This window comes from Rhinolophus ferrumequinum, chromosome 24 (genome assembly GCF_004115265.2).
Source record: "Rhinolophus ferrumequinum isolate MPI-CBG mRhiFer1 chromosome 24, mRhiFer1_v1.p, whole genome shotgun sequence".
Classification (NCBI taxonomy): Eukaryota; Metazoa; Chordata; class Mammalia; order Chiroptera; family Rhinolophidae; genus Rhinolophus; species Rhinolophus ferrumequinum.
The window spans coordinates 41,915,358-41,940,009 of NC_046307.1; the positions used below are offsets into that span (position 1 = coordinate 41,915,358).

At 53.5% G+C, this 24,652-nt stretch overlaps 1 protein-coding gene across 1 annotated transcript in view; it reads right to left on the reverse strand.

Annotated features, from left to right (window-relative positions):
* Nucleotides 1–2,008: 2,008 nt before the first annotated feature.
* The window catches only part of FOXK1 (forkhead box K1), a 62,589-nt gene continuing 39,945 nt past the window's right edge, over nt 2,009–24,652 (reverse strand). Inside the window, 7 exon segments of the mRNA XM_033095852.1 lie at nt 2,009–8,467; nt 9,115–9,339; nt 10,153–10,437; nt 10,541–10,707; nt 13,190–13,383; nt 14,045–14,191; nt 14,728–14,884. Coding sequence (XP_032951743.1) covers nt 8,196–8,467; nt 9,115–9,339; nt 10,153–10,437; nt 10,541–10,707; nt 13,190–13,383; nt 14,045–14,191; nt 14,728–14,884 — 1,447 coding nt within the window. The 3' untranslated portion in view covers nt 2,009–8,195.

Sequence of the window (24,652 nt, forward strand, 5' to 3'; positions counted from 1 at the left end):
AGGCACACCCCTGTACATGGAGGAGGGATCTGATCCCGCAGGTGGATTGCAGGTCAATGTCTGTAGCTACGCCGTCCACTGCCAGCTGAGGACCGGCCAGAGAAGTGGGAAGAAACCTAAGAAGGTGGTGTCTCAGACAGAGACGCAGAGGTTAAGTTTCAAGCCCTGCTGAGAACCTTGGCAAATGGTGTATTTGTGACACTCATTTTTATTAAATCCCAAGTCAGAGGTAGTCTGCAGGAAAAACACTCCAGCATCTCCTTACCGTGATTTAATTGTGAATCTGGCAGGCACTGAGAAGAGGCTTCCACTGCAGCTGACATGCACGATGTCACTGAATCCACAGAACATTCTGCGAGGCGGGCGTGCCCATTCTGCATGTGAAGAAATGGAGCTTCTCGCAGGTTGAAGTCGCCCAGCTGGACTTGAACCCAAGTCTATCTGAATGCAGAGTCCATGCCCAACCACCTCAGTACCTGGAACAAGCGAGGCCCGAGGCCACATGTACAAAGGGGCAGTTCGTGCAGTGAAGTGCTAGCAGGAAGGACCCACTATGCCCAGGGTCTGCTTCTGCACCTGTGGGTGCCCCCCCAGCCAAGCTGCTGGTGTCTGGGAGTGGGGGGGGCTCCCCCGGTCCCTCGATGTCTCTGGAGCTGCAGACACAGATATTCAGGGAAATCACAAGTACCTGCACAGATGGTATCCTTTGTCAGTTTGCTTCTTCCTAGAAGTGAGCCGCTGTGGGACAGAGCGGAGAAAGCATGTCTCTCCATAACCACCCCACCTGCCCATGCGTCTGTCTGTCCCGCAGCAGCCACTCATCTACAAGGACCAGAAAGAGTCCTGGTGTCATTTCTTTAATATATAATTTTATTTCTGGTTATAGAAACAAATGCTAAGAGGAGAAACAAAACTTCCCCATCCACATACAACAATTTAATAGATAAAAGGACAGTTAAAATAAATGAAAAAACAAAAGTAGAAATTTTAAACTTTGTTATAGCTTTAAAACATTAACGTCTGATACAATTAGAAATCACATTCAGATCTCAAACTTTTAAAAAAAAGTATGGCTCCTTATTAAAAAAATACTGTATCCCACTTGAAATGGAAACGCAGGTCGGCCCCGCTGCTGCGGGTCTCGTCTTCCTGCCACCAGGCGGGGGTGTCTGCAAGCCTTGCTGGGTTTCCCACACTACATTTTACTTAATAGGTGGTGAAACACTGCTATATGACCTCCACTTCACATCCAAGGCTCTAGAACCTAAATTTCCACTTTGTAGGATACCACTGCTTTTTAAAGCACTGATTATGGAACATATTGTAAAAAACACTTTAGACAGCCACTGTAAAAAAAAAATTCCACACTCGCTCACACACACATACATACACACACCCCCAACAGCACCCACCCACCCCCAATTATCTTTACAGGAGAATCATGGGTCAGATAAGAAAAAAAAACTCAGTATGGGGTTCAATCCTCCCTCACGTGCACTGAGCCGCTAGGTCTGAACTCTGCTGATCTGAGTGAGAATCTGGGAGAGGATCTGTCCACCGCTCCCCCCACCCCCACCCTCCATCCCGACAGAACCTGAGCGTGTAAATTAATGTGTACCAGGAAGAAGGGAAGGGCAAAGCTTAAAATGTTTGATTTTCAATCCCATTTTTACTGATTAAAAACAAATATCTGGACTACTTAACCCCTAAACGTAGAACGTAAGAGGCCACAGGCTCAGTTTAATATCCTTTAGGCCACGTTAGAGGACAAAATCCACTGCAGAGCCACAGACCTCATTCCCGTTCAGCCACATGTTCAGGGGACAGGCCATGACTCTGGGAACCGCTTAAACACCGCCTGGGGCATGCTGAAGGGCTAAGTGGCCATGCCCCTCTCGAGCCTGGCCTCCCCAACACTTTATTGTTCCTGACACAGAGTAAACCAATAATGAACGTTTGGATGCACCACATCAGCAAACTATTCCAGAAAAAGATTCCCGCATAAAGAATGATGAGCCAGAATTCTTCCAATTCTCTTTGGGCAGAGAGGTGAGAGTAACTCTTTGGTCACCCGTGGAGGCAACTGGGTGACTAAAACCTGGAGAATGTGACCTGAAGACGCCAGTTAAGGGGGTCGGCGGGGGCTGTAAGGGTCCAGGGCAGCCAGCATTCACCTGGTCAACCAAAGAAACATGTTTGCTCCCTCCCACTGGCCCCAGAAGTTTCCTTCTCATTGTCCCAGTTGCTACCAGGACGACAAGCAGGTGGCCAAGAATGAATGAAATCCTTTGAGAGGGGTTTCTCCCTGGGGAGAAAGATGCCCAGAACTAAAGTGACCGCTCCCTTAACTCTCTTCTAAAACCATGAGCAGCCCAAACCAGCCACTCGGACGACACGCCCCGCCCACGGCTCGTGAATTCAGACCTTCATTTCAGTCCTGTGTGAAAGTGCTATGCAGATGCTTGCCCCTGGTGAATGCTTAGCCCTTCCTGATAACATTCCCCTGCAGGAGGGCCTCCGGTCACGGACCTGCGGGGGCTGGACATCCTGGGGACATTCTCCACCCCAGAGCTTGGCCTCCCGCAAGCAGCTGCTACAGACGTTCACTGATAGGACGGAGGCACGGTGAGGTTCGTCAGACTCGACGAATCCTGCTGCCCTCTCACCTACTGAGTTACCTTGTGCTCCCAACCTTCTTACCACCCCTGGAGGAAGCCAGCATAACCCCACAGCAGGCAGCACCTTGGGTTATGCCCGGGGACCGGACTCAGCTGGCTTGGCCAGTCAGGTGGCAGCCTGGCTCCTGGCCCCTCCATGCTGACCTTCTTCCAGACATGGCTCTGCAGGCAGATGGAGGAGGAATGGCCTCCAGCAGCAGAGCTGAGCTGGGGCCCGAACCTGGGAGACGGGGGCTAGGACTGGCCCGGAAAGACACGCCCCAAACAGGCCTGCAAAGCCTGCAGGATAAGGACAGCTCAGCAAGTGACCTTCCTCTCTTTTTAACATAAAACTGTTTTCCCTAACCACAGTCAGTGAAATGGGCTTATTTCTTAGTTTGGAGGAAATGCTCGGGGTGGTACCCCCAAATCCCACACTATGCAGCAGCTGTAACTCCCGGGGTCGGGTGACAGGGATGACAGAGGAAACAGCAGTTCCGAGCAGGACGGCGGTGCTCCGGACCCTCACGCAAACCGAATGCCCACACAACCAGGCAGACCCCAAGCCACAGGCCAAGGGGGACAGTGCGGCTTGCCACCACGCAGGGGCTGCAGTGCCACCAAGACGTGCCACAAGCATCGATTCCAGGCCCTCTCTTGGATACCGAAGGTAGCAGCTTTTGGTGTGAAAAGGCAAGTAGCAGAAGTGCAGCACTAACCTTGGGGCTGTGAGCATGCGGGTGGAAAGCCGCATCCTGAGCGCTTTTAAAACCCTAACGTGGAAAACAAGACCTCGAGATAGAAATTTATAAAATGAAAAGATTTTGGAAAACATAGGAACATGATCTGAAGAATAACGGACAGAAACTGAGCAAGAGACCATCGTTGTGGGTAAGTCCTGCCCTCGCCTCCGAGCCGCCGTCGTGTCGGCCCGTCTGAAGGTCAATCCCATCTTCATAGCAGCACATGTGAATAATTTAAGTTATTCTATTAAATAACATCGCTTCCGGGCAGAGGTATCGTGAAGGAGGCAGAGAGGCTGCGGGCCGACGGGGGAGCACGCCAGCCGCTCGGCGGCCCAGACGAGTGCCCTGACCCCGACCCGTGGCCGATGTGCAGCCAGGAGGACAGGGCTCTCTTTACAGACAGAGCCTCACCGTCGTTTTTGGCAAATGATTCTAGAACGAGTAGTGCAGTCTACCCAGCATGGAAACGGAGGCAGTAAGTGTGCAGGGTGCCCAGGAGCCCTCCCCAGGCGCTGCGCTCTCTCAGGCTGGGCAGCGGTGTGGACCCCGAGCCGTGCCAGTCCACTGCTGACGTCGCTCCAGGGCAAGCAGAATTTGAGGCTTTTGGAGAAAAACAGGTCCTTCGCCTGCATCCACTGTACTTATTTCTACACTAAAAGCTCTGGGAAAAATCCTTTCTTTGTCTCTGACACATTCTCACATTCAACTTTGTTTATATTTTTTAAGTTAGGATTGCTCTTTTTCTCTAGAAAGTAAGACACTGACCCCAAAGCCAAAGGAAAGCTTTTGCCTCTGTTTGGACTCTGCATTACCAATAAGGGGTTTCTGTCCACACAGATCTCACAACAGGCCCTCTGCAGACCGTTTTTTTAGGGGAAATAAGAGCATCAGCTGAACAATACCTGTGATCTCAAACCAATCTTTCTCCAGGACCAGGGAGGTAGAGAAAAGGGACCAGGAGCCGAGTGGCTGATACACAGGCGGCTTGGGGGGCAGGGAGGCCTCCACCCTCTGGCCACCCTTTCCCTCTGGGAAAGCTCCAGCAAACCCATTTCTTCCCAGCTGAGAATCCTGAAGCCTCATTTTAGCAACTCAGGAATCTGTTCTCACCTTTTCATTTGGCTTGGTTCTTACAGAGGAAAAAGAAAACAGCAAATCCCAAACATGAACAAGCCAGACTCCGGGAGGGAATCTGCAGGCAGGACCATGGGTGCCCGAGCGGCCCGCCAGAAGGGGAAAAGGGGTGGTCTGAGTCTCAGAGGAGCTGTGCTGCAGACTGTCTGCCTTTAACTGAGGCCAAACACTACCAACTACCAACCGTCAGCTGGGGGAGCTTTGGTGTGGAGGAAGCTGCAGAGCTCGTGGCGGTGGCAGGAGCGGTGCCCCCTGCATGCGTCGTATTGGCAGTCCTAGGAAGGGTGAGCTCTTGGCACAGCGCTTCTCATATCCAACGTTCTACTAAACTGTCTTGGTGGAAAATGCTCCACTACTGAAAAATACTTATTTTGTGACTTCCTTCCCACGCAGATAGTGTGGTTTCTGCACTGGGTGCTGGTAAGTGTGAGGACGGGTTAGGCAGGGCACAGATGGAGGGACGGTAACAGCAGGGCCCACGGGCCCTGCCCAAAGCCAGTGCCCCTTTGGCCTGGTTCACCTCTTTAGGTGGACTCAAGACCCCAGGGGACAAAAAAAGGTTCTCGGACTCCTGAGGCTGCAGTGACACCAGGATCATGCCAGAATTGACTTATTTTCACTTTCCTCAACCTTGCTTGGGTTGGCCCACCCTCTACAATCCAGGCTTGTGGCAGGTCACCAGCTGCCAGACTGAGGACCACCATTCACCAGCCACTTCCGGCCTGGCACTCTGGCTTCCATGGATGAGTTTGGGGAATACCATTGCTTGGTCAGCTCTGAGGGTACTGGGGGACCTTTCCAGCTGCAACGTGCACCTCCTGGGGAGGCTGGCCATCCTCGGCCTCTGGCTACCAGCCCTATGCCCAGTGCTGGCATGGGGCCGGCATGCTGCCTGGCCAGTGACCGAAAGCCCATCCAGAACTGTTTGTGACCCCAGGTGAACTCCCCCAAGGCCCTGCCCTCCTCTCCCGGCCCTGCCTGGAGCTGACCCCACAGGGTCCCTTCTTCTCAGTTCCAGCAGGAGCTAAAAAGGCACAAGCTCTCTAGGTGGCAGCATGTCACTGATTAACATTCTGTCCTCTCCCGCTCCCTGTTCCATTCACCTACCTCTCTCCACTCCCTTCTCCTTGAACCTCTGCCCCTGTAGTGGGATCATCACTGAAAATGGACAGAAAACCGAAACACCTCAAAAGTCAGGAGAAGGGTCTGAGCAGGACTGACCAGATTGGGTAAAACCTGGACAGTATCCTGTGGCCGACCGTCCTGTCTGTGCAGACGATGCTGCTTTCCCAAGGGGCAACCTGTGCGGTCATGCTGGTCCACGAGCACACGCTAGTCCTCCTCTGGAGCACACCACACGATAATGACGGAAGGGAAAGCAGCAACACGTGACCGCAAAAGCCCCTCGTTACAGACCCTCTAAGGTGAGGCCTGGGGTTAGGAGACGTGAAACCTGCCTCAGCCCAGCTCGCTCATTCACTCCCACCCATGCACACACCAGACACTTTGTAAAGACCAAGTTCACATAAAAGAACAGACAACGTCAATGTGGAATGGAGCGTGATTTCTCCTCCTTGACGGCGAATGCATCCGAGGATGGCACACCTGCTGTTTTCGCCCACCCCTTCCTGTGAAATCTCACCGAAGGCGAGAGACGCGGACTTCACAAAGAGCTTATTTCCCATTTAACGTTTAGTGCCATAAAAAAACCAGTCTGGGGCTTAAAGAACATAGAACAGCTACTTCCCCAGTCCAGGCAGGAGGAGAGGGGCTGGAGGACGCTCTGCACTTGTCCCCAGTGACTGACGAGGGTGGCTGCGCGTGGGGACAGTGGTAGCAGTGAGACGGAGCTGGTCACTTCCACGCTGCCCTCCAACCAGCTCAGCTCAGCACGTAAGCCAATCTTGCCTGCACCGCCTCAGAATCACATCCCACGTTTCCCCTTCTTTCTGAGGCAGCTCCTGTCCAGCCGGGTCCCAGGCCTGGAAGACAGCCGCTCTTGCTCTCGCTGACCACAGAAGCTGTGAGTCTCTTGGTGGCACTGCCATCAGGGCTCAGGGAAGAGCAGGCAGCTTTGCTTCTGAAGGACTAATGCTGAGGATAAGCTGCGTGTGGGGAAAAACCGTTTTGGCAGGGCCTGTGCAGCTCCATGCAGTTGGTTGTTCCAGCTGTCCACCACCAGAAGAACCAACACCGGGTGTCTAGAGGACTTCAAAAGTCACTTTGCACAGGGACGCGCTTACCGTTTCCTGAGACTGTTCTCTAAGAGAAGCTGAAGGACTACAGTCTGACCCCACACTGGGATGGGATAGGGTAGGCAGCTCAGGCTCACTTCCTGCTCCAGTGACAGCTCCAAGCTGGTGCAGGGCATCTGCAAGGACAGGGGTCCCTCTCAGGGGAGCCGGTGCCACCTGCCGGAGCGTACTGCCCTCGGCACTCATCGTGTCACACACAAGACTAACCGAGTCAGCAAGAGCTGGGCCCAGTGGCTGAGTGAACCCAGAGCTCCTACAGGTGTGGGCAGAAGAGACGGTTCCAATTTAGAAGAGCAGCTAAGCCTTGGGGTGGAGAGAACTCGGTGAAGAAGCATGAGTGGCTATACTCAGTGCTGCATGTGCCGTTGGGTGCCGGGGCATCAGAACCACAGAGAAACAGGGCTCGCCATTTGTTTTTGGAGCAACATGTCCGTGAACGTCCATCTGTCCAGTTGGTGACCTCCTTGCACCTGGAGCCCCAGCTGCCCCGACTTTTCCAGGCCCTGCGAGGCAGGTACAGCCAGCATCATGGGCAGGACGCTGCAGTCCACTGGCTCTGACCTGTCACCCACACAGCATTACGCCTCCAATACCAATCCAGGAAGCCGACGGCCTCTCCTGAAGGTAGAGATGTGGTGGCAGGTTAACTCTTCCAGGGGGCTGCAGTTGTGACACCATCTACAGATGAAACCTCACAAACATGATCGTCTTGTGTCTGTCTCAGATTTATGATTAAGCCGGAATTCCACGTTTCAACAAAACAGGAACTATTTGGGATCCAAAGCCAAACCGGACCCCTCCCCTCCCCGATTAATGCCACTCTTGTACTTTCTGTGTCACCACTGTACGGAGAAAACATCACAGCACAGTCCACAATGTGGCAGTTCTTGCCTTTCTCTTGACTATTCCCATGGACGACAAACAGGAATGCATCCCGTCCTCGTCCCGTCCCTCGGAAGGGACTGTGTCCTAGGCTGCGTTTCTGTCCAGTCCTCCCGGGGATGAAGGCTGCTCTGGGAGCCTGGCTTTTGCTCATGGTCGGGTCTGCCTGGGATCCAGGCCTTGAGACGCTGGGCCACAACCTTCTCCCCCATGCCCTTGACAAAAGGCCTGGGGAGAAAAGATGGTGCAAAGGAAGAAGGAAATAAAAACAAACAATTCCCGGAATCTTACAGTCAGCTGTCTGAGCCTGTGTACGTGTGTCTGTCTTAACTATAGCAGGGGCAGGAGGTAAACGACAAGCAGGATGAGCGTGTCCAGGCGCAGGTAGATGCAGGCTGTCCTGTCCGTTTGGCACCGCGCTTCGCTCAGCGTGAAGCTTTGTCATCACGGCCCGAGTGGCGGCGATGCGAGCTCCGAGTTCCCTTCGGCGTGCGTTCCACTCCACCTCCACGCGGGCGACTTCACTCCCCGGTTCCAGGCCCCTGTGGGCCGGCCGCTGTGATCACCCCGGCCTGCGTGGTGACAGTCCCACTGGGCTCCTCCAACCGGGACCTTTTGACCTCGGGCTCCCCAGTGGAAGAGGCAGAGGTGGCAGCAGTGGCAGCGGTGGCTGGGGTGGCAGTGCTGGTGGCTGCTGCTGGCTCCTCAGGCCCCACCTCGCACAGCCGGGTGACCACCACTGGAGTGGACGAGCTAGCCTGGGCGGCGAGGAGCTGCAGGGGGCTCGTGAGGGCTGGGAGTGGAGGAAGAGAGACGTACATTGGGAAACATCAGGACCAGCAGGACAAAGTCACTCTGCCAGGACTCAGTAAATCACCCGGGAACCAGACCCCCACACCCTTGGTACCTCTGACCAAAGCAACCAGCCGCCCTGGGTGCCAGTCCCCGCCAGCCCCTACCTCAGCCAGCTTTCTCTCCAGGGCTGGACTCCCATTAGCCATTCCCTCTCTGCCTGTCCCCTCTCCACCCAAGGGGCATACCATCCCTGGTCCCTTCCAGCGTCCTCCTCTCACTCTTACTGCTCCGTGTGGAACCTTCTCAACACCCCGAAGCCTCCTGCCCTCACCTCCAGTAACAAATGCCACCTGCCCTGAACCATCTGGCTGAAAATTGAAACCACCCCCAGCCCTGCCCCCGACAGGCGCTGTCTGCCTGACATCCCGCTTGGACCTCTGTCTCGCCCACCAGCATGTGAGCTCTGTGACGTGGGGACTCCATTCCTTAGTGTTATCACAGTGCCTGAGCATAACAGATGCTCAAAAAACTGACTGCACTGACTGGCCGACTGGACTAACCGGAAAAACGTTCTCTGGCTGCGCTGACTATAGACTAAACCACGAGCTTAAGACAGGGGCTCGGAGGTCGGCAGGGCTGACTCACCGTAAGCACTGCTGGCTAAGCTATTGGTGGGAACAGCATGCTTTCCATTCTGAGTGACGGCCCGGACAGGAAGGTGGTGCTGCCCAATGGTCACCGGGGTGGCTGGCTGCAGGATGGTGACCGTGTGTCCGGGGACCCCTGGGGCCATTTGGCTGGCCACCGTCTGGATGACCCGGCTGGCGGCGGGGATGGTGGCAAATGCAATGGTGGGCTTCTCTTCCAAGCCTGCGGGAAGAAAGTACGTGAGCACCCCACGTGGCCGTCCGTTTTCATGCGTGCCGCAGCAGGACAGCTGCTACTGGGGAAAGTATGTTGTGGTTTTGAGGCACTGACACTGAGGAAAAAAGAGGTTCTCAAAAGAAAAATCCTACTGATGAGATAAGATTTGAAACAAAAGGAAAACAATTAATAGGGTTTTAGAAAACAATGTCAATGCCGTGGACTTTAACTAACACAAACGTAATCTAAGAAGGAAAATGGATTCCTTGAAACGAAGTGATTTGCATGCGGAGCCGTAACTTGGCGTTCTGTATCAGGTGCGTCTGTCCCGTGACAGCACTAGGCGCAGTGCCGCTGAGATCACCTGTGTGAGTCGGGGACGCTGCCTCGCCCCCAGCGACACCTGCGAGGGCCTTTCCAGGTCCCGGCTGCATCCTCACTATTTGCCCCATCAGTTCCCTGGATCCAGGTTTCTAACCTAGAATGTTGTCACTACTTTTTACTTTAAGTGACTTCCAAGGGGTCCTCCCTGGGAGCTTGAGGGCACTTGTCCTCCAGGTTCCAGTTTCGGGCAGCCCCAGTGTGCCGTCGGGGGCTCCGTGCACCCCAAGGCAGTGTCACACGAGGACAAACACATTCTGGAGAACGACTGGCGTTGATTTAGAAGGACATACTCCCCGAAAATCCCATGGCGGGGAGAGGAGCAGCAGCCTGAGGGCCACTGGCTCTGTGCCCCCGACACCAGGGCCCAGGCCCCAAGGCCCAGGCTGCTGGATAGACCTGCTGGAGACTCAGCAAGTGACCACATGGCTACGTTACCTCTTGCTTCACTGCCCAGGTCCAACACAGCTGTGCCCGCCGCTTCGTGGGCGCCCCCTGCTGAGGCCTGGCTGGCGAGGATGTACCCGTTGGCAGAGCTGGCAGAGGAGGTGACCACCCTGAGCATGGTGACAGGGGGAGCCTGCTGTACAACGTGGATTGCGTGCCCGGAGGGCTGCTGTGCCGTCACTATGGATGCTGGCATGTAGGCCACGGGCTTGGCCACTAAGCTAGGAGGTCGGGAAGGCACGGCCATGATCACCGGCTGGGCACTAACAGGAGAGCCTGCACAGACAGGAGACACGAGGTCAGCGGGCACGCCGGGCGCTCCCCACCAGGGCCCGATTCTGGTTCTGCCACAGCAGACAAAGGACAAACCTGCTCTTACCGGGTGCACTTTGGGAATACCGATACTCGGGAACAGAAGCTAACTTTGAACCAAAGTCAGGGTCGTGTGGAATGGGGGAGCCCTCCCGAGACAGGCACTCTGGAGTCTGCAGGCCGCTGGAACGAGGGGACATGAGCCCCGGGTGAGTGGGTGAAGCTGGAGCACTCCTAGAAACAGGGGAGAGGAGACCGCGGTGGTAAGCAAGCAAACACGATGAGACAGGACAGGCTCCTCAGCAAAGCATGAGACAGGCACACCCCCACCCACAACTGCCTGGGCCCAGCTTCTCAGTCCTCACGGCCATTTCCAACACTAACACTCCTGCAGTGACAACCTGCCACCTGACAGTCGTGACAGCTGCCCGGCACCAAAAGCCCAGCACATGGAGGGGACTGCACTGTTTCCAGCTCCAGCAAAAGCCTAATCCAGAAGGGACGAGCTGGTCTCCTGGGACCATGGCTCTCTCTTCTGTTATAAACATCAGCTTTGTGAGACAGGCACAAATTCCCCAGCAGGACATGTCTACAATGGACAGAACAAAGCGCGCTGTCCCAGGAGGAACTCCCGGTGGAAGCCTGCCGCCCTGGCACTGCTCGTCCTCGCCCAGCTCCCACCAGCTGGCGCTTGCCCAGGACAAGCTGTGCAGCATTGGGCCTTTCTGCTCAGGGAACTGTCAGATAAGCACGAGTAACATAAGGACACATGGGCTTCCTGTGCCCCCGAACACGCATGGGAGCAACACAAACCCACAGAGGAAGGAAGCTGGGGCTCCCTAGACGTGCCCGGGGGAACGGCTTCCATTTTGCATCTATGACCCTCGCTATACACACCCCCGTCTCCCCGATGACAAGGGGGTACTGCGTCTCCACGGTCTACACAGGCAGAGACCCAGCTCTCTCTCTCTCCTCCAGTCGGCCTGTCGCTTTTCCCACCTCCCTCAGCTCGCTGGTCTGTGCTCCACCCAGGAGTGGAGTCCTTGTGTGAGGATTCCCACGCTCAGGCTGGGAGTGACCGGGTCACTCCCACCCTCGAGTCTGTGATGGCAGTCATCGTTACAAATTCCTGTCGGGTCCCTCTGATCGGCCTTTCCTCCACCAAGCTAATCCCGTTTCCTGCCAGCCCTCTGCCGTCAACACACATCTAGGCCACAGCCCCCACCAAAGCTTCTGTTGCCCCATCCAACTGCACCAAGGGTCCCCTTCCTCGATTCCCTGTGCAAGTCCTACATGAGCTCGGGGGTCCCCAGCGTGCAGTGTGACCTCGATGACGGGTCCACCTGTATAGATGCCCCTTATACAGGGTTTCCTGAGCAGTGCCAGGCACACAAAGAAGCCCCAGGAAGGATTCCCCTAGCTGGTCCTGGGCTGATCTACAAGGGAAAAGCTGCCAGCACTGCTATGGGTTGAACTGTCCCCCAAAAGATATGTGGGGGTCCTAACCTCTAGTGCCTCGGAAGGGGGCCTTCCTGGAGACAGGGTTTTTACAGAGGGTCCTCACAGAGGTGATCAGGTTAGCTGAGGTCCGGAGGGTGGGCCCTAATCCAGTGACCGGAGTCCCCAAAGGGTCATCCAAAGGGGAACACGATGTGGGGATGAAGGCAGAGGTCGGGGTGACGCGCCCTCAGCCACAGATGGCCGGCAAACCCCCCGGAGCTGGGGCAGGCCCGGAGCAGGACCCCCTCCCAGCCTCAGAGGGCACCAGCCCTGCTCACACCTGACCTCACACCTCAGCCTCCAGACCTGGGAGAGATTAAATTTCTGCTGTTTAAGCTGCCATATTTGTGGTACTTTGTTGTGGCAGCGCCAGGAAACTAACAGGTAAAACTCTCCAATTTCCTCGCTAGTTAAGCAACGTGGTGCTTTGGAAAATCTGAGCTCAGCTGAAACATCCCAAATGTTATTAAAATACTTTTTTGAATCCCTACCTTACCTATACGACCAACTCACCTTTGTTCCAATTTCTACTTTGACAAGTGAAAATGATGACAGACCCTGTACCAGAAATTAATTTCTGAATATTGAAGCAGTTTTCTGTATACTCATGTTTGAAATACAATCTTGAAATGGGAAGCATCAGATGATAATACTTCCTTCCATGTGAGAATTTCTGAGAGCCTCTCTCCATCTCTTTGCCCACGCTTTTCCCGGACTGGTGATCAATGCAAGATCATGGGCCTGTCTACACCAGCCTGTGGCCCTCTGGACTGTGCTGGCCATGCCCAGGTGCAGCAGGACACGCCTGGGCCTGCGGAGAGGCCAAGGGAGACAGGGGCCCCAACCTGACATCTGCTTTCCTGCTGACAGTCTGCCTGAGCTCTGCTTCCGTCTGTCCTTCTCAGGACGCAGCGCTCCGTCCATCAGTGAAGAGGGTGGTGGTTCACCGTTTCCCTCCAACAGAAAACCCGAGCACCACTGCAGCGCCCCCCGCCATTTTCAGACGCCATTCCCACCACTGTGCACAGCTCAGCTTCTGAGAACTGACACATTAGATGTGTAGTGAGCAGTTTAGTGACTTTACAACAGGTTTCACTGGCCCAAGATATTCTCTCTCAGAAAAAGAACACGTGATGGTTTTCAAGTGCCCCAAATACCAATGTGAATGTGGACACCTGGGAAGCTGGGCTCCTGACACAGCAGAGCAGAGGCTCACCTGGACGACAGAGGCCCAAAGGGGGTGCGGAAGCAGGAGACACCCCTTTGCCTCCGTTTCCGGAAGGCCTGTTCCACGAGCTTGGCTTCTGAGGCAGGGTCTATTCGCCAAAAAGACCCCTTCCCAGGTTCCTCCTGGGAACGAGGGACTTTAATGAAGTAGCGGTTCAAGGAGAGGTTGTGCCGGATAGAATTCTGCAGGCAAGCAGAGACAGTCACCCATCAGCAGTAAATCAGAAAACGAACCCCAACCTGCCCACCTTAGAACACGACAGACGCGAGACCACAGGTGGCAGCAGCCTGCGGTCCCTGCCGGCAAGGGCTCCCTGTGGGCTGGCCAGGTAACTGTTTCATAGGGAAGGCATGAAACATGTGCAAAGAAAAGCACAGGTAGTTTTTCCCATGAAAATTCAGCACAGTGTCATGACCGTGCTTTATAGAAAAAGCAAGACAGAAAGGTAAGCCGGGGTCAACACTCGTACTGAATCCACTAGCAAACGGGAAAGACAACTATGGAGAAATATAAAGAAGTGTGACATGGTGGTCATGCCCAGTGTAGACAAAGCTCTTATGGTCCCACACAAAGAAAAACACAGCATTTATACACGCGGATGGCTGTAAGTAATGTATACGGTACAGTTCCAAACTAGCACAGGATTGTAACGCATACAGCATACAAAGGTAACGGCAGATGCACCATCTTCACGTGTCTGGGCCTCAGAGGGAGGGAAGCCTGTTCTGGACGCACTGGGGTGCGAGTCTTGTCGACACACTGCGGGTCCCCAAGGACGGCATCCCTGTCCCCTCCTGCTTCTCTGGAAGAGTTCTGGTTCTGAGGAAGCCGCTCAGGCCTCACCTGCCAGCCCTTGTCGGCCGTCCGGTAGTACGGGTAATGCTTGGTGATGTGGGCATAGATGCCGCTCAGCGTCAGCTGCCTATCCTGTGCGGAGGAGATGGCTTGCACGATGAGCTGGGCATAGGAGTATGGCGGCTTCGACTCATCCTGCGGGAAGGAGACAGCACAGGGTGAGCCCGAGGAGAGTTCCCAAGTCCAACCGACGCACCTGTCACCTCGGAGTGGAGAGGGCCTTCCGGAAGGGATAGGAGGTCAACAGCGTGTCTCCTGGGACCAGCCCCGGAGACCGGAGCCTGCTCCACCAACGTGCTTGCTCCAAACTAGGAAGAGCCTTTCCCGCCTCAGGGAAGGAAAAATTAGGTTTTCCTCATCATTTATCCTGGAATTTCTTACCTCCTCTACAAATTGATGTTAAAAGTTATCAGGTGGGAATGAACTAACATGCAATGTTGTAAGGCAAAAAAAACCTGTTGTTTTTCTCAGACTGTTCTGAGAAAAACAGTCTGAGACTGTTCCATCAACAGTGGGTGGAACAGGAAACCGGAGGGAGCGTGGTCCGTGGTGCCAGCACACGAGCAAAGTGCACGACATGGGCTGGGAAGGGCAGCGGCCCCACAGCGTCACTGGAGCCCCTGCCCTGCGCCCCGTCCCCAGGCGGCCCTCTGCGCCCTGCCCGCTGAGACCTTGGGGCTGTCCCCTCCGGACGTGTCAGCCTGCTGCTCCGAGGCGGCCTTCGCAGCAAACTCTGCTGCCAGCTGCAGGTCCGAGGTCACATTCTGGACAAAGCGGTAGCCGGAGGACCCAGCTCCGCGGGGACTGGCTGGGCAGGAGTTGGGAACACTGTGGAGAGAAAGGACATGTCCTAAGTTCACAATCCTGAGGAGGACTTCATGTAGGAAACAGGATTTCGGCACCTCCCTGGATGACTGGGGGTGGGGGGCAGAAATTCACGACACTATGTTACCATGACACTGCACCAACACTTGATAAAGGACAGCCAAGTGCAACCAGAGTCACATGACAGAGTCCACGACCAGGACGGCTGGCAGAGGGCGCTGCGGGCCCGGCCGGCAGGGGCATGACAGCAGGACGGCCCACACCATGGCGCTGTGAGCCAAAGGGCAGGGAACGCGGACTTCAGCGGAGGCGCCCGGGATGTGCACCTGCTGGATGAAAGCCTCCCGGGCCCTCCTGGACGCTCAGGGCCACAGGACTCTCTCCCAGTCTGCAGTGACAGAGGAGGTGGAAGTGCAACCAAACACGTGGCTGGAAACCTGTCGGGCTCCCCCTCCGAGGCCGTGCCCATCTGGGGCCCGGTCCTCGCACCCCTGCCAGCCAGCCCGCCCGCTGGGGCTTTGCTCCCCAGCCACAGGCTTAGGTCTATTTCTTCTTAGTAACACGGTGGATTTTGCTTATCAAACCACACCAAAATATTGATTCTGAAAATTCTATTACAAAATATTCAGAGAAAACCAATGAACTCACTAAAAGTGGGTAACAAACCCAGGTAAAAAGTGCCCCTGCTGGGAGCTAGCCAGAGTCCCTCGGTCACCTGCCTCCATGGAACCACAGGCCCCCTCCTCCCACTTACCAATCATGGGGCCAGGAGGCCCTTCCTGCACAAACGCCCCCAAGGCCAGTGCCCCACCCAGAGCCGTCTGGTCACGCCCCACACGCCTGTGTGTCCTCCATGTCTGCCCCGCAACCTGTCTCAACAACCAGATGCCTCCCAACCCCCACGGCTGCAGCTCAAATGGTACCCCCGCCCCCTTTCCGGGATGCCGGAACCTTCCTCCTGTCACCGGTCCAAAGCGGGGGGGGGGGGGGGGGGGGGGGGGAGGTGTCTGGCACACGGCAGGTGGGAGAACTCAAGAAATCGCTACTGAGGAAGGGTGAACGAAAGAATAAAACACTGCGACTGAGAACTGCCTGGCGACTGATATGAGTGATAAATTCAACTATGGTCAGTATCCCCGCCTGGTAATGAATCTGCCATGTAAGCCAAACACAATTGTAAGAACCCTTATTTGGGGATTCTTGGTCTCTTCTCCACCAGAGTCCCCAAATATGGCAGAGACAGGCACGTGCTGTGTGTGAGGACAGAAACTTTACCCAACAACAGTGAATGAGCTTTTTAGAGGCAGGAAGCAAGGATAAAGGCAGCCTTTTTTGAATTTAATTCTGAACCAAACACACAAAACCCAAGCTTATAAAGTTAGGCAGGACGGGGAAAGAAAGGATCGCACTAGTGATATCACACACTCAAAACCAGGCTTTTCAAATGTGTCCACTTGGGAGCCAAGCGCTTGGTGGACACGCAGCCTGACGTGGGGGCTTTTCCTGAAGACTCTTTGGGCTGCCTTCTGCCAGGCACTGCAGACTGCTCCCCTGCTCCCAAACACGAGGCCTTACTCTGGAGCACGCGGTGGAGAACTGTCAGAAACACACCACCCTCCTGGAGACAGACTCGTGTCCAACCTGGTGGCAGGCAGCTGTGACCCTGCGTGAGAGGGACAGGGCGCCCTTACCAGTGGAGGGGACACAGCGACTCCTGGGCGTAGGCACGTGGGCCATGCTGCCTGTTAAACCCAGAGCGAGGGCTGTCTTTCCCCACAGAACGACTTCAAATGGAGTGACAGGCAGTCAAAGCTGTCACACATAGGAACAGGCCAGCCTCTGCCCCACACTGGACTGCTGGGCGGCTTGTGCTGACAAACCGTCTCTGGCGAAGCTTTTGTAAACAGGGACAGCTGGGCAGTTCCTGCCCGATCCCCAGAGCCCGCCCGGCAAGCCGAGCCGGGGGAACGTGCGTTTGCACACATGGGCTTTCCGGCCTCAAAGCAGCTTCTCAATGAACCCCATTCAGCTGTCCCCACAGGCTGGCCTCAGCCGAGGGCTGCGCCTGGCACCCAGGCGCCCTGACATCACAGCTCCTGAGGGGAAGGAGCAGGCGAAGTGCCACGTAAGGGGAGCGACGCAGGGCTGTAAAATGCTCAGTTCAGAGCCGGCCTCAGGGGAGATGGGCCAAGGGACGGGGGCACTGGGCTTTGGGGACACTGACCAAGACAGTCAGTGTCCCACATGAGAACTTGATCCTACTCCACTGAAAAGCTCCCTGTCAATCAGCAAAACCTGAAAACAATTATCTTAAAGTACAAACACACACGTGTATCTCTTGAGGGGATGGGAGAGAGAAGACATGCTGGGTCCCCCTGGGACGCCAGGCTTAAGCAAAGAACCGCTCACTTCAGGGGGGTCCCCCAATAGCCCAGGTGTGTGGCAAGTCTGAATTCGGGGTCTGGTAAAGCATCACCAGATGTCACCTGACAGAGTGCCTGTCTCCCAACTTCAGATTAAAGGTGGACAGGGAGCTGAACATGCACTTCAGACTGTCAGGCACCGAGTCCCCTTTGATGGAAAACAATTCCGAATTGAATTTCCGTTTGTTTCAGGTAGAGTGGTGACTCCTCGAGATTGGCCTGTCCTGCCAGCAGCTGCTCTGGACTTGGGCCACGGTCTCGCCAGGACAAACCCACACTGGCCCCGTGACAACCCAGGTCTAACACGTGACTTCTGTGACCATCTGAGACAAACCTGGCAATGTTTACATTCTTTGTTTACAATATCGGAAAAAAATGGACAGCATCACAGGAGAAAGTGTTTCCAGGTCTTACTATGGTGATAAGAATTCAAGCTGAGAAAAACAAATCTGACAAAAGGCCCAAAGCCACTGCTGGGCCAGCCAACAGACGTCCACCCCTGGAGCTAGCAATGAACCTTCTCTGTGGTACCCCGATTCTCAACAGGCCCACGACATGGACTCACATACCTGCTGGCTGGCTCTGCCTGGAACTGTGAGCTGGAGCTGGAAAGCACCCGGGAGCTGCGGGAAAACTGTGCAGGTGGCAGGACCTCACAGGCCAGCCTCCTGGGATATGGACCTCTGTGGGGACAGAGCCAGGAGTGCAGTTTCCAGGCTCTCGGCCTCACGTGGAAAGATGCTGGCTCAGGTAGTAAATGGCCATCAACTGTGACTGGATGGCCGTCAGCTGTGACTAGTTGGCTGTCAGCTGTAACCAACGAGCCATTGACCACTAATATAACTGCTGTGGCTACGCGAGGAGAAAATGGGGCCTAGCAAGAAGATGGTGGCTGAGCTAGCAAGAGCAGATTGCAGCTAGCAAGTGAGGTGGGCTGGCAGAGACAAGTGGATGGCAGGTTGCGGATCGTGTGGCTGCTGCTTCCTGTGTCTCCAACCCAGCCGCCAGCGAGACTATAGTGGTGTGACCCCCCTATCTGTGGCTACGTGGGTGTTCCTTTTTGGCCTCACCATGTCCCGCGTTCTTATGTGGGGAGCGGGACCAGAGACCCCGCAGGCTGCCCCACACGACAACCTCACAGCTCTGAAACTCTCGTGGGAATATGGGGCCGCCCAGCCGTGGGCGCAGTGTTGCCAGAGAGAAAAGTACAGGCTGAAGACTGTCAGACGCACCCAGGTCTGCTCCGCCCTGCACACTGGGATGGAGGGGGCCTGCGGACTCCTGGGGGGGAAGGTGCTATGGGAACAGGCCAAGGAGAGTCTACACCCTGAACTACACCCTAAACATTGGACCGGAAGGCGGTGGGGGCGGGGTCTCTGTGCTCCACAACTCCCATCCCTGCCCCCAGAGTCATCCTGACAGGATCCACAGGAGGGGCCACATCAACATTTCAGAGACCTTCCAAGCAGCTTTCTAGCACCTCAGCTTGCTGGGTTTTTTTGAAGGGTACTGAGATTTTAGGTTATTCATTTTCAGTTTAAAAAATATAATTAGCTCCTTGATAGGACAGCCGTTGAGCTGATAGAGACTTCTCAGGTGGAAGGTCACACTTTTAATGAATACAGCGGTAAGTGGTAATTCTGCTTTTCATTAATGTCTTTTGAAGATTTTTGAAAATTAGGAATTTTTTAATTCTAGAAAACAGATGCTTCAATTAAAGTATATAGGATTTCTTATTCAAAACACCAATTAAGTAAGCTTACAGGTTCACCCCCTAACTTTCTCCAGCTTCCTGGAGGTGTATAGCTGATCATCCTATAGTACCAGCTGGCCGAGGGACACCTGCTTTTGAGGGGCTGGGCTACCAGACAGGACACAGAACCCAAGAAAACACAGAGAAGGGCTCCGGAGACAGGAGACAGGACGGGCCAGGGCGAAGACGGAGATGGCAAAGCAGGAGAAAACAGGGTTAACACCCCAGAGAAGGAGGAAGACTGTGAGCAGGAGCCGGTGAGGACACTACTAGAAGCACATCCAGAGAACCAGGAAATACATGCTCTTCAGCTTTTTTAAAAAGAGGACAAATAAAAGTTTAATGAAGGGTGGAAGGAGAGACTCGAGGAAATCGCCCTGAAAGCAGGTAAAAGAGAGAACAAGAAAGAAAAGGGCACCAAAAGAACAAGGACATGCAGGGAAAAAAATGACAGAAGTAGTGAGAACATTTCCTAGAGTTGTAGGAAATGAGTCTTCACGTTAAAAGGCCCCACTACACATCCAGCCCAGCGGACGGAAATAAGCCCTCGCGAGCAGTGGGCTGCAGACACCCGGAGAGCCAAGCACGTCCAGGGGACACCTTGCATGAAAGGACTGAGAGTCAGAGGGGAGTTAACAGCAACACGCCAAGCGATTAAGAACAGTAATAAAAACGGAAACTTACTGCCATACATGCCAGGACTGTGCTGAGGCTGGATACGCAGTATCCTTCAACCTCTGCAACGGAAATTCTGAGGGAAAGATGTTTTCAATCTAGAATTCTATGCACAGTGGAACTATCTAGTGTAAATGGGGAACAATAATCTTCGGGCATGGAAGACTTTTTTTGTTTTTAATTTACCTCTCCTGTCCCCTCTTCCAGGAAGTGATGAGAGGATGTCTCTCCACTAAAATGAAGCAGCAGATGGAGAAAGGGAAAGACAGTCAGGGAAGAAGGAAGTCCCAGGATGACGGGAAGATCACGTCCGAGTCAGAGGTGCCCCGACCTGGGTTGGTGGGGGGTAGGGGTGGGACTGGGCTCCAGAGGAAGGTCTTTCAGTGAAGGTGTGAGCGACGGACACTGACACTGGGCTGAGGGTGGGATGGGCGCCGATCCCGGGTACATGGAGATCCAAGCAAGCTCAGAAAGGGCACCATACAACTCCTGGGCAGGACCAGCAAGAGAAAGCACCAGAAGGGAAAAAGCTGTAACTACTACAACGTTACTGAGGAAAAGGCAACAGTTCTTAGTACACTAGACAGTTATGCTGAGGAAAATGCAACTTGAATTAAAGCAACAGTTCTGATGGAATCTTACTGGGAGGATGGGGTGGGGAGGAAAGGTTAAATCCTTAACTTCCGCCATGGAAGTCAATCTACATGTCCAAACTGGAGAAACTGAGCGATGTGTAAGAAATCAAGACAGAGGGACTGTCTTGGGCGGGCCGTGACTGACAGGGACGTAGCCAGGGCACTGCTATTCTACCGTCAGGACCATCTGAATTCTTACACCATGTGCACGTATTACTTTGATAAAAATAAGCTTTTACAAAACAAGAATGAAATAAATCAGTACTGCCAGGATCCCTGCGGGCACCACCTAAACAGCACTCCACCATTCTGCACAGTCTGCTGGGTGCCTCAGTTTCCTGATCTGTAAAGTGGGGACGGCAATGCCTACCCCTCGCAGGGTTACTGCAGAGCTTAAAGGATTTGCTGTGTTTCCAGTCTCAGCACAGGCCTGGCATGCACTGCAGTAACAGTTTTCATTTTTATTATTGTTCTGAAATGCTGGTGGCCTGATGTAAAGAGCATATTTTTAACAACATAACAAAATCTGAGCATTCAATAGCCTCGGTAGAAAATATTTAGACTATTTAGACGTTTCTGAAAGGCAATTTCAGACAACTGACGTGCCACTGACTTGTGAGAAGGTGATCACAGCACTGTGACAGGAGGACCGTGAGCGGCCACACGTCCCTCAGTAGGAAGCACATTACGGCACAGGCGTGAGACAGGCCATTCTGCAGCCACTGAGATGCAGTGACACGGAAAGGTTGCAAGACACAGTGTGAAAGGAGGGAACTATCAGGCTGCGGGACCACGTGAACACTACAGGTCTTTTGTGGGGGGATAACAGATAATGACACCTGTTGATAAGCTCTGCAGGATGTTGAGAGGAAGATGCACCCCATGGACTTATCTCTGGGAATGCCACTGTGGGAACGGTTCATGTTCTGAAATGTTTGAATTCTGTATAATGCATACATAGTATTTCTGTGATCTGAAAAAAAATAAGGAAACAACAGTCACAGAAGCCAGTTTCTTGTCTTAAAGGATGTTTGTGTTACCTGCAGGTAAATTCAATGCTGTGAAAGCCTGGGAAGCTATTTTAAAAGACTGACTAGTTTCTGACATGTGTTTTGCCCCAGAGAAACCCAATCAGCAAGCAGTCCATCTACCTTCAGCCCAGACGCAACCAAGCTCACACTCACTCTGCGGAGCGGCCCTCCCTTGTGCATGGGGGGACGGGGGGGGGGGGGGGCCGCTCGTGTCCCCCTCAGTCCTGCCCTCCAGGTTCTTCCTGCTTCCCAAATCCCAGAGGGTGGAATCTGGGCAGGGCTCTGTGGCCACCGTGTACCCACACGGGCCGGGTGTTGCCCAGCAGGCACACCTAAGAAAATATTAACCGTGATCCTTCAAAGGGCCCCCTGAGATATACCCAAGAACCAGGAAACGCCACTCCCAGCAGCTCTCCAACAGAGACAGAAACTTAGGTACAAGCTTCATTCAACGTTCTCTCATCAGTTTAGAGCCAAAAAACACCCTGGTAGGGATTTGAGCAGAAGGGACCATACACAGCAGTTCCACCTTCCTGTGTGAATGAACCAAGTTTATTCCTCCAAGGTTTTCAGAATAGAAAAGGGACCAGGTGGGTGTGGGTGGGGCAAGGGGGTACGGAAAAGGAAAATGGCCCTCTAGGTGACCCACAAATGGTTAAGTCTCCTGGAGCAGCCAGCAAGGAGCCCTGCTGTGCGTAGTTTAAAGGCCCCCCCCCCCCCCAACCACACTCCTCTGGAGATCAGGCTGAGAACGCGAGGAAAGGCTGCAGCTAGACACCTTAAGCAGGATATGTCACTCTTCAGGAAAGATCCAGAGTTTGTCAGAAAAACAAAAGCATTTCTAATGTAAACTTGATAACCTCCAAACCTGAGAGCTATCTAACATCGCAGAACCAAACAAACAGCTGGGGCTGAATTTTATCTAGCAATAAAGTCCAACACTGCTTAAAGGTCATGATTAAGAGTGGTTTAGATTTTGAAGTCAGTTGCTTTTTGTTTTATATCATGTTCTGCTAACCTCTGCCAAATTTCAGTAAACAAATTACTTTCGTTTTTGATCTTTGTATTAGAAAATCAAGGAAAGCCTTCCTAAAGAAATAGCTTCTAAAGTCTTGCTCTTAAGAGCAAAATTTAGTTATTCTGTGCTGTGTCTTTTTCTGGTTTAATTTTGGCAGTTTTCTTAAAACTCTAACTCAAAGCAGCACTTTTTAGACTGTTTTTGCAATACCCGGAAAATGATTAACCAATTTCTTCTTTCCTAAAAGCACCACTTCTTTGCAAAACAAAACAAACAAAGTCAACAAAATACTGCTTAAGGTAGCAAAATTTATTTCAAAAAGTGTTCATTCATTTTCTGGGTGGAGTACTTCAGGGTGGAAAAAAAGAAGAAAAAAAAACCCCAAACACACACACATACACACGTACACATCCTGGTAAGCACACACCCTAGTAACGCAGGGGAAGCAAAAAAGGCAAAACAGGCAGCTGGGTCAGGAGGGCAGGGCAGGGGCTGTTTATTGGGGAGAAGGTTCCTACAGGTACAGCCACTCCCCAAATCTTGCAGAGGGCAGGGGCTCAGGGCAAGGTGCAGGAGAAACCCGGTTCCAGGGAGAAAACCAATCTGACCAAGGTCTCGGAACTGCAGGGACCGAGCTGGCCAATGGGACCAGCCGGGCGCAGTCACACCAAATTAGGAAAACAGACGGAAGGAGTGAGGGCACCCTGGGCTCAGCCTGCATTCTTAGAAAGGGCCCCCGGCTGCCAGGGTGCCAGGGCCCTCCCCCAGGGCCAGCTTCCTTGGGAAGCCGCTCCGCTCCGCTCCCACACCACCCGAGAGGGGCGCAGACTGCCTGCCTCAGTCTCTTGGGGAGGGTCCCAGGGAGGAGAGGTAGGGCGGGCCAGGGCTGTTTGTAAATAGTCGGGCTCCTCCCCTACAACGAAAAGGACCTTGGCAAGCAAAACCTCAATGGCGTCTAAAACACTCAGTTGCATTCCACAGTACTAAGATAAACGGATGTAAACAGAAACCCTTTTGATGACAATTAAAGGCCAAAAAGTGAGAAAGCCTGTCCCAAAGTTATTACTTTCTCCACAAATATTTCACCAAATTAAAACAAGAAGCTGTCCCTCCTGGGCAGTCCTCAAATAAAAGGACAGAGAGGGGACAGAACCACCCCCACCTGACCAACTCCAGCCCCAAGAGCAAGTTAAATATAAACGAGGCTGAGTGGCTGCCTCAGCAGTCACACCACTGCCTGACTCTCAGAGCAACAGCTCCAGCAACACCTGCTTAATTCTGCTTCGTAAAAATGTCTCCTTAGCTCCTTTAAGAACCACGGCCTCCCTTCTAACACAGAAGCAACTTCAATACCCAGAGCTCTGTTTCAATATCGTAACCAGTTGGTTACTATTTTGATTTGGAATATGACTGGGAAATAAACATATTTATATTATGAAGCCCTCCAGGTACAAACCCAAACATTTTTCCCCTTCAAAAGTGTCTACTTGGCTGGGTTACAAACTGATTATTAATAATCCAGTGCTGGGGCTGGCCCGGTGGCTCAGGTGGTTGGAGCTCCATGCTCCTAACTCCGAAAGCTGCTGGTTCGATTCCCACATGGGCCAGTGGGCTCTCAACCACAAGGTTGCCGGTTCAACTCCTCAAGTTCCGCAAGGGATGGTGGGCTCTACTCCCTGCAACTAAGATTGAACACGGCACCTTGAGCTGAGCTGCCACTGAGCTCCTGGATGGCTCAGTTGGTTGGAGCGCGTCCTCTCAACCACAAGGTTGCCGGTTTGACTCCCGCAAGGGATGGTGGGCTGTGCCCCCTGCAACTAGAAATGGCAACTGGACCTGGAGCTGAGTTGCGCCCTCCACCACTAAGACTGAAAGGACAACAACTTGACTTGGAAAAAAGGCCTGGAAGTACACACTGTTCCCCAATAAAGTCCTGTTCCCCTTCCCCAATAAAAATCTTAAAAAAAAAAATAACAATAATCCAGGGCTTTCCACTGGATGTGTAAGGAAGGCCCTTCACTGCCCACCCGACAGAACACAGCGCATGTTTCTCACAAGACCTCGGCTCCCAGCAGCGCGGGAAACACTGTCCATTCCTGCAGCAGCTTTAAGGTGCTACTGGAAAAAGTGTCAGTACGTGTTTTTATCAGCTTCACTGATTCACGTGGTATATCCGAGTGCACAACTCAGTAGTCTTTAGTGTATTTGCAGAGTTGTGGAAGCATCACCAGGTGTC